Source organism: Lucilia cuprina, chromosome 3 (genome assembly GCF_022045245.1).
Source record: "Lucilia cuprina isolate Lc7/37 chromosome 3, ASM2204524v1, whole genome shotgun sequence".
In the NCBI taxonomy this organism is placed as follows: domain Eukaryota; kingdom Metazoa; phylum Arthropoda; class Insecta; order Diptera; family Calliphoridae; genus Lucilia; species Lucilia cuprina.
In genome coordinates, this window is record NC_060951.1 from 31173300 (window position 1) to 31187854 (window position 14555).

The 14555-nt window shown below is 30.5% G+C and overlaps 1 protein-coding gene across 6 annotated transcripts in view; it reads left to right on the top strand.

The window, feature by feature from the left end:
* The first annotated feature begins 1327 nt into the window (after positions 1-1327).
* Positions 1328-14555, top strand: part of LOC111680357 (phospholipid-transporting ATPase IF) — a 33139-nt gene continuing 19911 nt past the window's right edge. Inside the window, exon 1 of one of the 6 annotated variants that reach the window (XM_046946573.1) lies at positions 1328-1503. In XM_046946573.1, coding sequence (XP_046802529.1) covers positions 1501-1503 — 3 coding nt within the window. In that variant the 5' untranslated portion in view covers positions 1328-1500. Of the gene's footprint in view, positions 1504-8336; positions 8829-12251; positions 12662-13177; positions 13960-14555 lie in introns of those variants that run through there. The other 5 variants (XM_023441992.2, XM_046946574.1, XM_046946569.1 and 2 more) reach the window with 5 other exon arrangements.

Sequence of the window (14555 nt, forward strand, 5' to 3'; positions counted from 1 at the left end):
TCTAGTTCTGTTCTAGTTCTGTTCTAGTTCTGTTCTAGATCTGTTCTAGTTCTGTTTTAGTTCTGTTTTAGTTCTGTTCTAGTTCTGTTCTAGTTCTGTTCTAGTTCTGTTCTAGTTCTGTTCTAGTTCTCTTCTAGTCTGTAAATCTAAAATTATTTTTGTTTAGGTTTTAAATATTTTACTTTTTATGTATGGTATTTATACAATTTTTTTGACCAATCAATCAAACGTTTTTATCAGCTTTTTTTACTTATTTTACTAACTAATCTTTGTTAAGTTGTAAAAAATTAAATAAATTATTTTGTCTAATAAATAAAATTTTGTTGCACTTATTCAGATAGTTGTGCTCAAATGAGTATTTTAAATATAAGAACGCTCTGTCTCACTATCTCTCTCAGTTAATGCAAATTTTGTTTGACAACAATAAACGTTAAATTACATGTGTACCTAGCAAACAGTTGTGCTTAAAAAACTAGCATAGATCCATATATTTAGGCTTTAGTTCAATGATTGTAACTCTTAAAAGATCTAAACATTTTTCATTTCCTTTTTGCAAGAATACAAAATTATACAAACTTTTATTGGATTTTTGGATTGAGCAAATTGCAACATTATTTTTGCTATAAATTTTTCTTTATTCAAATAGAATAAACAATTTTAACAATTACGTTTAAAAATAAACAAAATTTTTTGTATGTTATGTATTTTTTTAAATGTACAAGTGTTAAAACAATCAAAGTATTTACTCCAGTAGTGGTGTTGCTTGTATTGAATATGACACTTGAAAAAAATTTCAAACCAAATTGTATACAAATCTACTGATAAGATTTAGAAAATAAAGAGAGGTGCCAATAGCAATACAACAAAAATGAGCTTATCATTAATTATTAACAAATTGGTTCTACTGATTTTCAGTGTTTTTTTTTTTTGGTTTGCAAAAAATATCACTCTCATTCTCTTTAGTCGATATTGTTTGAAATTGGTATTTGAAATTTGTTGTTGGTCTTTGATAAACCATTTAAATAATAAAACTGTTAGTAGTTGTTTTGATGATGGCAGCCGAGGCAGTTTTTTCCCAAGAAATTTTGAATTTTTATTTGTCGTTTTATTCCTAACTGTTAACACTAGAACGTGGTATTTTTTATAATTGATTTCGAATATTCGTGATAAATTAATAAATGGTGTTCTTTTTAATAGTTTCCTATATTTTTCTTTTTAATTTTGTCGAAAGTGTTGAATATCGTTTCTTTTAAAAATAAAAGTGATAAAATAAAAAAGAAAATAAAATTTTGACAAATTGTTAATATGGCTTGTGTAATAAATTAAGAAACAAACATAGAAATGTATTAAAAGTATAATAAAAAAAGAAATAACAAAATTAATAAAGTTTAAACATTTTAAGAAAACTTTCGTACTTCAACTTTAACTGCCTTGTACATCATTTTTCTGCATCTGTTAGTTCATAATTTCTGTGGATTAATCATTTTTTAAGTCACCAATATGGTAAGTTTAATTAATTAATGATACACGACGTATGAGCAATGACTATTTATTTTGTAGTATAAGAAAATCGATTATACGTCACACAGGTTTTTAAGTTGAGCTTAAATGAGCTATAAACTGATAATATATATACATATAAAAAATATTATAATAACTATTTTGTTATTCATTTTTAACCTCTTTAGTATACAGGTAAATCTCGGTATAACGAATGATATAATTTCAGTCCCTTTTGTTAAATCGAAAAATTCGTTATATCGGTAATATTTTTCTAGTAAAATTCTAGTTAAGATCTAGTTAAGTTTTAGTTAAGTTCTAGTTCACTTCTAGTTAAGTTCTAGTTCAATTCTAGTATAGTTCCAGTTCAGTTCTAGTTAAGATCTAGTTAAGTACTAGTTCTGTTCTAGTTTTAGTTCAGTTCTAGTTAAGTTAAAGTTTAGTTCTAGTTAAGTTCTAGTTCAGTTCTAGTTTAGTTCTAGTTCAGTTGTAGTTCAGTTCTAGTTCAGTTCTAGTTCAGTTCTAGTTCAGTTCTAGTTCAGTTCTAGTTCAGTTCTAGTTCAGTTCTAGTTCAGTTCTAGTTCAGTTCTAGTTCAGTTCTAGTTCAGTTCTAGTTCAGTTCTAGTTCAGTTCTAGTTCAGTTCTAGTTCAGTTCTAGTTCAGTTCTAGTTCAGTTCTAGTTCAGTTCTAGTTCAGTTCTAGTTCAGTTCTAGTTCAGTTCTAGTTCAGTTCTAGTTCAGTTCTAGTTCAGTTCTAGTTCAGTTCTAGTTCAGTTCTTGTTCAGTTCTAGTTCAGTTCTAGTTCAGTTCTAGTTCAGTTCTAGTTCAGATCTAGTTCAGTTCTAGTTCAGTTCTAGTTCAGTTCTAGTTCAGTTCTAGTTCAGTTCTAGTTCTAGTTCTAGTTCAGTTCTAGTTCAGTTCTAGTTCAGTTCTAGTTCAGTTCTAGTTCAGTTCTAGTTCAGTTCTAGTTCAGTTCTAGTTCAGTTCTAGTTCAGTTCTAGTTCAGTTCTAGTTCAGTTCTAGTTCAGTTCTAGTTCAGTTCTAGTTCAGTTCTAGTTCAGTTCTAGTTCAGTTCTAGTTCAGTTCTAGTTCAGTTCTAGTTCAGTTCTAGTTCAGTTCTAGTTCAGTTCTAGTTCAGTTCTAGTTCAGTTCTAGTTCAGTTCTAGTTCAGTTCTAGTTCAGTTCTAGTTCAGTTCTAGTTCAGTTCTAGTTCAGTTCTAGTTCAGTTCTTGTTCAGTGTTCTAGTTCAGTTCTAGTTCAGTTCTAGTTCAGTTCTAGTTCAGATCTAGTTCAGTTCTAGTTCAGTTCTAGTTCAGTTCTAGTTCAGTTCTAGTTCAGTTCTAGTTCAGTTCTAGTTCAGTTCTAGTTCAGTTCTAGTTCAGTTCTAGTTCAGTTCTAGTTCAGTTCTAGTTCAGTTCTAGTTCAGTTCTAGTTCAGTTCTAGTTCAGTTCTAGTTCAGTTCTAGTTCAGTTCTAGTTCAGTTCTAGTTCAGTTCTAGTTCAGTTCTAGTTCAGTTCTAGTTCAGTTCTAGTTCAGTTCTAGTTCAGTTCTAGTTCAGTTCTAGTTCAGTTCTAGTTCAGTTCTAGTTCAGTTCTAGTTCAGTTCTAGTTCAGTTCTAGTTCAGTTCTAGTTCAGTTCTAGTTCAGTTCTAGTTCAGTTCTAGTTCAGTTCTAGTTCAGTTCTAGTTCAGTTCTAGTTCAGTTCTAGTTCAGTTCTAGTTCAGTTCTAGTTCAGTTCTAGTTCAGTTCTAGTTCAGTTCTAGTTCAGTTCTAGTTCAGTTCTAGTTCAGTTCTAGTTCAGTTCTAGTTCAGTTCTAGTTCAGTTCTAGTTCAGTTCTAGTTCAGTTCTAGTTCAGTTCTAGTTCAGTTCTAGTTCAGTTCTAGTTCAGTTCTAGTTCAGTTCTAGTTCAGTTCTAGTTCAGTTCTAGTCCAGTTCTAGTTCAGTTCTAGTTCAGTTCTAGTTCAGTTCTAGTTCAGTTCTAGTTCAGTTCTAGTTCAGTTCTAGTTCAGTTCTAGTTCAGTTCTAGTTCAGTTCTAGTTCAGTTCTAGTTCAGTTCTAGTTCAGTTCTAGTTCAGTTCTAGTTCAGTTCTAGTTCAGTTCTAGTTCAGTTCTAGTTCAGTTCTAGTTCAGTTCTAGTTCAGTTCTTGTTCAGTTCTAGTTCAGTTCTAGTTCAGTTCTAGTTCAGTTCTAGTTCAGTTCTAGTTCAGTTCTAGTTCAGTTCTAGTTCAGTTCTAGTTCAGTTCTAGTTCAGTTCTAGTTCAGTTCTAGTTCAGTTCTAGTTCAGTTCTAGTTCAGTTCTAGTTCAGTTCTAGTTCAGTTCTAGTTCAGTTCTAGTTCAGTTCTAGTTCAGTTCTAGTTCAGTTCTAGTTCAGTTCTAGTTCAATTCTAGTTCAGTTCTAGTTTAGTTCTAGTTCAGTTCTAGTTCAGTTCTAGTTCAGTTCTAGTTCAGTTCTAGTTCAGTTCTAGTTCAGTTCTAGTTCAGTTCTAGTTCAGTTCTAGTTCAGTTCTAGTTCAGTTCTAGTTCAGTTCTAGTTCAGTTCTAGTTCAGTTCTAGTTCAGTTCTAGTTCAGTTCTAGTTCAGTTCTAGTTCAGTTCTAGTTCAGTTCTAGTTCAGTTCTAGTTCAGTTCTAGTTCAGTTTTAGTTCAGTTCTAGTTCAGTTCTAGTTCAGTTCTAGTTCAGTTCTAGTTCAGTTCTAGTTCAGTTCGAGAACAGTTTGAAATCTATTATTGTTATAATTATTCTGCTTAATTCAATTCAAAAAACACGGTTCAATATTTACTTATTAAACATAGTACAAGTGGAATTTACTTATATGTAATAAATAATTAAAAAATATATTTTACTTAACATACATACATATATTAGTCATAAATACATTTATTTAAGATATACGACATATTTATCTATTTCCATTATTTAACTTACAAAATATATGACTAATTGTTTTGTGAATGCATGTATGTTTCATTGATTGATTGAAATTTAAAAAAATTTAAAAATCTTGCCAGTATGTGTAAAAATTTATAAATGCGGACTTGTTTGCATATAAGTATTTATGTAAATAAATTTAATTTGTAACACTTATTTCTGTTACGCCAATAAGTAAAGATTTATGCATTTTAGTTGTTAATCCTAAACATTATTCTTGGATATAACTTTATTTTATTTTATTGTAGCGATTTTGTGATAGTTAATCCAAAATCGATATATTAATATTGCACTTGTGATTTAACACAAGTTTATGAGTCATAGACCACTATTTTGCTGAAATTGTAACACAAGAATATTTTACAGTTATGTAGGTTTTCTTATCAGATAAATATGACTAAACATCTGGACTTTATGCTTTAACATATCAGGGGGATTTACAGAATATATTTAGTTATCAACTTTCCAATCTCGTTGTAGTACAATGCTATGGCACGTGCTGGTGCTGTAGCAAAGGGTTATCATTATATATGTACATGCATATATAGACCTTTCACAACAATGGATAAATTCCTTTATCAATTGCCTTTAAACCTTTATTAAACAAACTTTGTCTAATTAAATCTTTGATAAACGTTTATTAGTTAAAGCCTTACTTACATATTCATAAAGATATTAAACGCTAATATTAGGTATATTAAGCAGATTTTTCATACAAAATTCTTATAATAAACCATTCACAACTTTATTATGGATTTATGAATATGGGAGTTATTTATTATCTTAAATTATTATCTAGGAAATGCATTGAGAAGTAATTACAATAACTATTTTATGGCATCAATATTATCACGTATTTGATGAATTAATACACCAAACATATTTATAACTGTTGTCAACAACATTGTATGTACATATATATTTTTACTATGCCATATGTATTAAAAATAAATTAAGCCTTTCACAAACGTAGAAAAATTTAAAAAAATTTTTAAATCGTTTTTTACATGAGCAAAACCAAAACAAGAACTTTTTAATTGCGAAAAGAACAAAGCAAACGCTGAAACGTATTTAATAGAAGAATCACTTAGCGTATGTTTAATTTTGATGGTTTTTGTGTTGTTTTTGTTACTGCATTGCACGTGCAATTCAGCAACTCTTTCACGTATACGGGACATCGTAGACTCAAGATTTGTTTTCCTTTTTCTCGATTTAAAATGCTATTTTAAGTTCACATCTACAGTAAATGATTATTTCCATAGAAAAATACATAATTTTTTAGAATTTTATATCACTACATTCTAAAAAGGATAATATCCTGCGACATCCTACGAAAACACTTTTATTATTTTTTATAAAAAATTATCAAAATACGTCAAAATAAACTGTATGGTGAAGTCTTATCCATCAAAAGTCCAGCGTGAATGGGAACTAGAACTGAACTAGAACTGAACTAGAACTGAACTAGAACTGAACTAGAACTGAACTAGAACTGAACTAGAACTGAACTAGAACTGAACTAGAACTGAACTAGAACTGAACTAGAACTGAACTAGAACTGAACTAGAACTGAACTAGAACTGAACTAGAACTGAACTAGAACTGAACTAGAACTGAACTAGAACTGAACTAGAACTGAACTAGAACTGAACTAGAACTGAACTAGAACTGAACTAGAAACTGAACTAGAACTGAACTAGAACTGAACTAGAACTGAACTAGAACTGAACTAGAACTGAACTAGAACTGAACTAGAACTGAACTAGAACTGAACTAGAACTGAACTAGAACTGAACTAGAACTGAACTAGAACTGAACTAGAACTGAACTAGAACTGAACTAGAACTGAACTAGAACTGAACTAGAACTGAACTAGAACTGAACTAGAACTGAACTAGAACTGAACTAGAACTGAACTAGAACTGAACTAGAACTGAACTAGAACTGAACTAGAACTGAACTAGAACTGAACTAGAACTGAACTAGAACTGAACTAGAACTGAACTAGAACTGAACTAGAACTGAACTAGAACTGAACTAGAACTGAACTAGAACTGAACTAGAACTGAACTAGAACTGAACTAGAACTGAACTAGAACTGAACTAGAACTGAACTAGAACTGAACTAGAACTGAACTAGAACTGAACTAGAACTGAACTAGAACTGAACTAGAACTGAACTAGAACTGAACTAGAACTGAACTAGAACTGAACTAGAACTGAACTAGAACTGAACTAGAACTGAACTAGAACTGAACAAGAACTGAACTAGAACTGAACTAGAACTGAACTAGAACTGAACTAGAACTGAGCTAGAACTGAACTAGAACTGAAGTAGAACTGAACTAGAACTGAACAAGAACTAAACTAGAACTGAACTAGAACTGAACTAGAACTGAACAAGAACTGAACTAGAACTGAACTAGAACTGAACTAGAACTGAACTAGAACTGAACTAGAACTGAACTGGAACTGAACTAGAACTGAACTAGAACTGAACTAGAACTGAACTAGAACTGAACTAGAACTGAACTAGAACTGAACTAGAACTGAACTAGAACTGAACTAGAACTGAACTAGAACTGAACTAGAACTGAACTAGAACTGAACTAGAACTGAACTAGAACTGAACTAGAACTGAACTAGAACTGAACTAGAACTGAACTAGAACTGAACTAGAACTGAACTAGAACTGAACTAGAACTGAACTAGAACTGAACTAGAACTGAACTAGAACTGAACTAGAACTGAACTAGAACTGAACTAGAACTGAACTAGAACTGAACTAGAACTGAACTAGAACTGAACTAGAACTGAACTAGAACTGAACTAGAACTGAACTAGAACTGAACTAGAACTGAACTAGAACTGAACTAGAACTGAACTAGAACTGAACTAGAACTGAACTAGAACTGAACTAGAACTGAACTAGAACTGAACTAGAACTGAACTAGAACTGAACTAGAACTGAACTAGAACTGAACTAGAACTGAAAACTAGAACTGAACTAGAACTGAACTAGAACTGAACTAGAACTGAACTAGAACTGAACTAGAACTGAACTAGAACTGAACTAGAACTGAACTAGAACTGAACTAGAACTGAACTAGAACTGAACTAGAACTGAACTAGAACTGAACTAGAACTGAACTAGAACTGAACTAAAACTGAACTAGAACTGAACTAGAACTGAACTAGAACCGAACTAGAACTGAACTAGAACTGAACTAGAACTGAACTAGAAATGAACTAGAACTAGTACTAGAACTGAACTAAAACTGATCTACAATTGAACTAGAACTGAACATTGCTCAAGCCGGGTATATTTTCATGATTGTCTTGCACTGTTTACATATCACAAGGGTTTTGTAACCGACGAAAAATGACCGTTATCCAATTTGTATCAAGTATCTACCCTTTTATTAGATACTTCATAAATAAAAGCTTTTTTATAACTTTTATAATAACTTTTAAATTTAACAAATTCTATTTTATTTTGTATATTTTGCTTAATCATTTAAATTCATAAAAAAGTAATAATAAAAACAAAATATGATAATATTATTAGATAAGATCCAATGACTGATAATGGAGGGATACCTTCATACTTGGGGAGAAACTGAGTAAAAACTGAATAAAAAAGAAATATTATCTATAACTACACCATATGGGCGTCTACCGAAATAGAGCCCAATACTGAGAAGCACTAGTACGATAAGATTTGGAATACATATGAAGTAATAACTCATTTTAGTTAAATTTTATACTCAATTAAAAACGGATTGAATAACGATTTAATGAAAAACGACGATTAATAGTTCTTTTCCAAATGAATTGATTATTTTTATTACGTTTAGCTTAAAGAATTTTCTTTTTTCTGTTCTTGTTAAAAAAATTAATAAACTTTTTATAAAATACAAATAAATATTTGTTAAATGATAACGTACGATATTATTTTTTAAGGTCTAACGATAATAATTTGTTACGATTGTTAGTATTGCGGTGTATTGGAAGTTTGTGTGTATATTTGGGCCATCAATATGATGGTAAATATTTTGGGGACTTTTTACGGTTCAGTTTTGCAGCAACAACTAATCAATTGTTAGAAAGAAGTTAGTACATAGTTTAGTTCATTTCCGAGTTAGCAAGTGAATAAGTGTGAACAAAAGTGTTTTACAATATTTTGTATTGTAAAAACGAATTTCGAAAAAAAAAATTAAAACAAATTTAACAAAAATGAAATTAATTTAATATTAAAAAAAGACAAATATTAAAGACATATTAAAAAGAAAATTATTTAAATAACTTCAATATTTTAATATCAAGTTTAACATTTTGCATTTACAACCGTCATAATGGATAAAATAGAGGAGCTTTTTGATAAATTTTTAGGAAGAAGGGTAAGTTTTAAAAAAATTGGTTTTTAAACAAGACATAATTTATTTAAATAAATTAAAATTTTTAACTTATTTCAAAACTATGACTAATTTATAATATTTTGTCTATATCCGTTATAAATAAACTATTTAATAATAATTTTTCGTTTTAAATTGTATTGCTAAAGATAATTGTAATCTTATCATTTTGTACATCATATCGTTATAATAGAGCTTTTTGGTGTTTTTAAAAGCTAAAGCTTTCAACAACGTTTATTTACTATGAAAAGCTTTAGCTAATCTTTCGACGTCATTTTTGTACAGCTTTGTGCTTTATCAGAGATGAACTACCTTTAATGGCGAACTGTGCTACAAATTTATTTATAGAATTTTTATAAATAATATTATTATTATCTCTTTATGCTTGAATCACGAGGGAACACAAGGGAGGAGCTTAAGGGCTAAAATTTCAAATAAATATCCATCAGTTCTAGTTCATGTCTAGTTCAGTTCTAGTTCTAGTTCAGTTCTAGTTCAGTTCTAGTTGAGTTCTAGTTGAGTTCTAGTTCAGTACTAGTTCAGTTCTAATTCAGTTCTAGTTCAGTTCTAGTTCAGCTCTAGTTCAGTTCTAGTTCAGTTCTAGTTCAGTTCTAGTTCAGTTCTAGTTCATTTCTATTTCAGTCCTATTTCAGTTCTAGTTCAGTTCTAGTTCAGTTCTAGTTCAGTTCTAGTTCAGTTCTAGTTCAGTTCTAGTTCAGTTCTAGTTCAGTTCTAGTTCAGTTCTTTCAGTTCTAGTTCAGTTCTAGTTCAGTTCTAGTTCAGTTCTAGTTCAGTTCTAGTTCAGTTCTAGTTCAGTTCTAGTTCAGTTCTAGTTCAGTTCTAGTTCAGTTCTAGTTCAGTTCTAGTTCAGTTCTAGTTCAGTTCTAGTTCAGTTCTAGTTCAGTTCTAGTTCAGTTCTAGTTCAGTTCTAGTTCAGTTCTAGTTCAGTTCTAGTTCAGTTCTAGTTCAGTTCTAGTTCAGTCCTAGTTTAGTTCTAGTTCAGTTCTAGTTCAGTTCTAGTTCAGTTTTAGTTCAGTTCTAGTTCAGTTCTAGTTCAGCTCTAGTTCAGTTGTAGTTCAGTTCTAGTTCATTTCTATTTCAGTTCTGGTTCAGTTCTAGTTCAGTTCTAGTTCAGTTCTAGTTCAGTTCTAGTTCAGTTCTAGTTCAGTTCTAGTTCAGTTCTAGTTCAGTTCTAGTTCAGTTCTAGTTCAGTTCTAGTTCAGTTCTAGTTCAGTTCTAGTTCAGTTCTAGTTCAGTTCTAGTTCAGTTCAAGTTCAGTTCTTGTTCAGTTCTAGTTCAGTTCTAGTTCAGTTCTAGTTCAGTTCTAGTTCAGTTCTAGTTCAGTTCTAGTTCAGTTCTAGTTCAGTTCTAGTTCAGTTCTAGTTCAGTTCTAGTTCAGTTCTAGTTCAGTTCTAGTTCAGTTCTAGTTCAGTTCTAGTTCAGTTCTAGTTCAGTTCTAGTTCAGTTCTAGTTCAGTTCTAGTTCAGTTTTAGTTCAGTTCTAGTTCAGTTCTAGTTCAGTTCTAGTTCAGTTCTAGTTCAGTTCTAGTTCAGTTCTAGTTCAGTTCTAGTTCAGTTCTAGTTCAGTTCTAGTTCAGTTCTAGTTCAGTTCTAGTTCAGTTCTAGTTCAGTTCTAGTTCAGTTCTAGTTCAGTTCTAGTTCAGTTCTAGTTCAGTTCTAGTTCAGTTCTAGTTCAGTTCTAGTTCAGTTCTAGTTCAGTTCTAGTTCAGTTCTAGTTCAGTTCTAGTTCAGTTCTAGTTCAGTTCTAGTTCAGTTCTAGTTCAGTTCTAGTTCAGTTCTAGTTCAGTTCTAGTTCAGTTCTAGTTCAGTTCTAGTTCAGTTCTAGTTCAGTTCTAGTTCAGTTCTAGTTCAGTTCTAGTTCAGTTCTAGTTCAGTTCTAGTTCAGTTCTAGTTCAGTTCTAGTTCAGTTCTAGTTCAGTTCTAGTTCAGTTCTAGTTCAGTTCTAGTTCAGTTCTAGTTCAGTTCTAGTTCAGTTCTAGTTCAGTTCTAGTTCAGTTCTAGTTCAGTCCTAGTTTAGTTCTAGTTCAGTTCTAGTTCAGTTCTAGTTCAGTTCTAGTTCAGTTTTAGTTCAGTTCTAGTTCAGTTCTAGTTCAGCTCTAGTTCAGTTGTAGTTCAGTTCTAGTTCATTTCTATTTCAGTTCTGGTTCAGTTCTAGTTCAGTTCTAGTTCAGTTCTAGTTCAGTTCTAGTTCAGTTCTAGTTCAGCTCTAGTTCAGTTCTAGTTCAGTTCTAGTTCAGTTCTAGTTCAGTTCTAGTTCAGTTCTAGTTCAGTTCTAGTTCAGTTCTAGTTCAGTTCTAGTTCAGTTCTAGTTCAGTTCTAGTTCAGTTCTAGTTCAGTTCTAGTTCAGTTCTAGTTCAGTTCTAGTTCAGTTCTAGTTCAGTTCTAGTTCAGTTTCTAGTTCAGTTCTAGTTCAGTTCTAGTTCAGTTCTAGTTCAGTTCTAGTTCAGTTCTAGTTCAGTTCTAGTTCAGTTCTAGTTCAGTTCTAGTTCAGTTCTAGTTCAGTTCTAGTTCAGTTCTAGTTCAGTTCTAGTTCAGTTCTAGTTCAGTTCTAGTTCAGTTCTAGTTCAGTTCTAGTTCAGTTCTAGTTCAGTTCTAGTTCAGTTCTAGTTCAGTTCTAGTTCAGTTCTAGTTCAGTTCTAGTTCAGTTCTAGTTCAGTTCTAGTTCAGTTCTAGTTCAGTTCTAGTTCAGTTCTAGTTCAGTTCTAGTTCAGTTCTAGTTCAGTTCTAGTTCAGTTCTAGTTCAGTTCTAGTTCAGTTCTAGTTCAGTTCTAGTTCAGTTCTAGTTCAGTTCTAGTTCAGTTCTAGTTCAGTTCTAGTTCAGTTCTAGTTCAGTTCTAGTTCAGTTCTAGTTCAGTTCTAGTTCAGTTCTAGTTCAGTTCTAGTTCAGTTCTAGTTCAGTTCTAGTTCAGTTCTAGTTCAGTTCTAGTTCAGTTCTAGTTCAGTTCTAGTTCAGTTCTAGTTCAGTTCTAGTTCAGTTCTAGTTCAGTTCTAGTTCAGTTCTACTTCAGTCCTAGTTTAGTTCTAGTTCAGTTCTAGTTCAATTCTAGTTCAGTTCTAGTTCAGTTCTAGTTCAGTTCTAGTTCAGTTCTAGTTCAGTTCTAGTTCAGTTCTAGTTCAGTTCTAGTTCAGTTCTAGTTCAGTTGTAGTTCAGTTCTAGTTCATTTCTATTTCAGTTCTATTTCAGTTCTGGTTCAGTTCTAGTTCAGTTCTAGTTCAGTTCTAGTTAAGTTTTAGTTCAGTTATAATTTAGCTCTAGTTCAGTTCTCGTCCAGTTCAAGTTCAAGTTCAAATCAAGTTTTGTTCTAGTTCAGTTATATTTCAGGTCGAATTGTGCTAATCGTATTAATAAAAAACTGATCGGTGTTTGTAACGAAATTTTTAACTAACATTTTTTCTTTGGCTGTATTTGTAAATCTCAAATGTCTAACGTATCTAAGCATAAAATAAAATAGATTTGAGAATACCTAAAAATAACAAACACACACTCTATAGATATGATACTAATAAATGATTGATGATCGCGTGCTGGAAATGAGAATTTTTGCCAAAATTGTGTACAAAAAAGTAAAAAAAACGAACATCAACAACGGCCCAAAAATAACTAACAACAAACAATCTAAGTTGTGGAGTAAACAAGATCGATTGTAAACTTGAAATTGAAAACCGTAAAACGAAACGAACAAATCAGAGAGGGAGATACAAAAAACAATTTTGAAACTGTAAAAATAAATGCACACGACATACAGCTATAAATACTTTAGTATCTAGAGTTGAGCAGATACATTCATATGAAGCTTTGTAAGTATCTCGTGAAAAAACATGCAAGAGAACAATAACAAAGTTATTAAATAATAGTAATATCCCAGTGAATAAAAAAGTTGTTAATTAAAGAATTTAATTTAAAATTAAAAATTATTTGAAGAAGTTTTTCGAATTGTAAATACTATCTACTAGAGATTTTAAATAAAATCTGCCGGTCAAAGGTTATATTTGTCAATATTTATGATATTTCACTGAAAAAGCTTTATTTTTTAATATTTTTTTAAGAAGATCTTTAAGCTTTTGACGACCATAGGCAAATATACTTGCCATAAAAATTTTAAGTATATCTATCTGTTTAAGTGATAATTAGGGCAAATCTGTCAACCGATCTTAACAACTTTATTTGCGAAACTATACATAAGACTTAGAAGTTACCTAGGAGAGGAATTTTCTTATCCTAAGTGTTATGGGGCCATAGATATCGACAATCAAACAAAAAATTAAATTGTTTAAACCAAAAAAAAAAAAAAAAAAAAAAAAAAATACTTTTGTTAAATTTTTTTAATATTAAAATTATTTATTCAATTTGATTGTTTTTTGTTCACTGGGAAATTATAAACAAACCTATAAATCGCTAAAGAAATAAATAAAGTTTAATTAAAGAGAACAACAGAAAGAGAGCTAAGATAAAATCAAAGTTTCGAAATACAAAATGTATCAGTTGAGATCACAATGTTTTCTTCTTCTTCTTTCTAAGACCAGTTTCAAGTTCAGTCTGTAGTCTTTCAGTCACAATCAGTCAGTGTTTGAATGCTTCAGTGAACGCAACTCGTTGTCTCAAAAAGAAAAAAATAATAATAATAATAAAACGGTTATACGTGTAGCGGGTTTAAAAAAATATCTGAAAGATACCAAAAAAAAAACGGTTTTATTTTTAAAGAAATGAAAAAAGAAAAAATCAAATTTCTTACTGACTTTACAACCAAAGAAATGTGACCTTTTCCTATCAACATTTCTCAATTTTCAGAAAAGAAAAAATAAATCTTTTGGAAATGAAAGTTGAAAAAAAGAATTCGTTCGTATACATAAGTGATTCAGTCATTGTGCGCAGATAGTTGCGGTAAAAAAAGTTCAAAAAAGTTAAACGAATCGAGAAAGGGGCAAAACATATAAAATGAAAAGAAACACATTAATAAAATTGTATATAATTTAGGTTTCTTGAATTTTTTCGGTGAAATATAATTAAATGGTGAATTATTGTTAATAGTTCGATCGATCATTGATTAAGATTTCATTAATAATTTAACTAAATGATTTATGTGTGAATTTCATGTGTATGTTTTTTGTACAAAATTTTTTTTTTGTAATTTCTATAAATTATATTGGTATCTTGTTACAATTGTATATTTGAAAAAAATATATACTTATATAAAACTGTTTATTGAATTGTTGTATAATTGCATTTTATCTATTCATGAACATACATTCATATTTTATTGTGTGTAGTATGTCTTACGTTATGACGTATCCCCTGTTCGATATCATTTCCAATGATTTTGTGATAAATTCAAGTGCAAAGCAATTAATTTTAGGTGCAAAATTATCTGGAAATATATAAGAGAGTGTCATTGCATTTGTTTCCCTGTTGTATATATATTTATTTTTAAAATGAATTGAATATTTTGATTAAAAAAGTGTTTAAAATATCTTTGATAAGCATCACTGACGAAATATTTATTGACATGTATGTGTTTTTTAAAGTTTTAAAGTATTTTTTATACCCTTCAAGAAGGATATATGTTCAAGTTCAGTTCCAGTCTAATTCTAGTTCAGATCTACTTCAGTTCTAGTTCAGTTTTAGTTCAGTTCTAGTTCAGTTTTAGTTCAGTTCTAGTTCAGTTCTAGTTCAGTTCTAGTTCAGTTCTAGTTC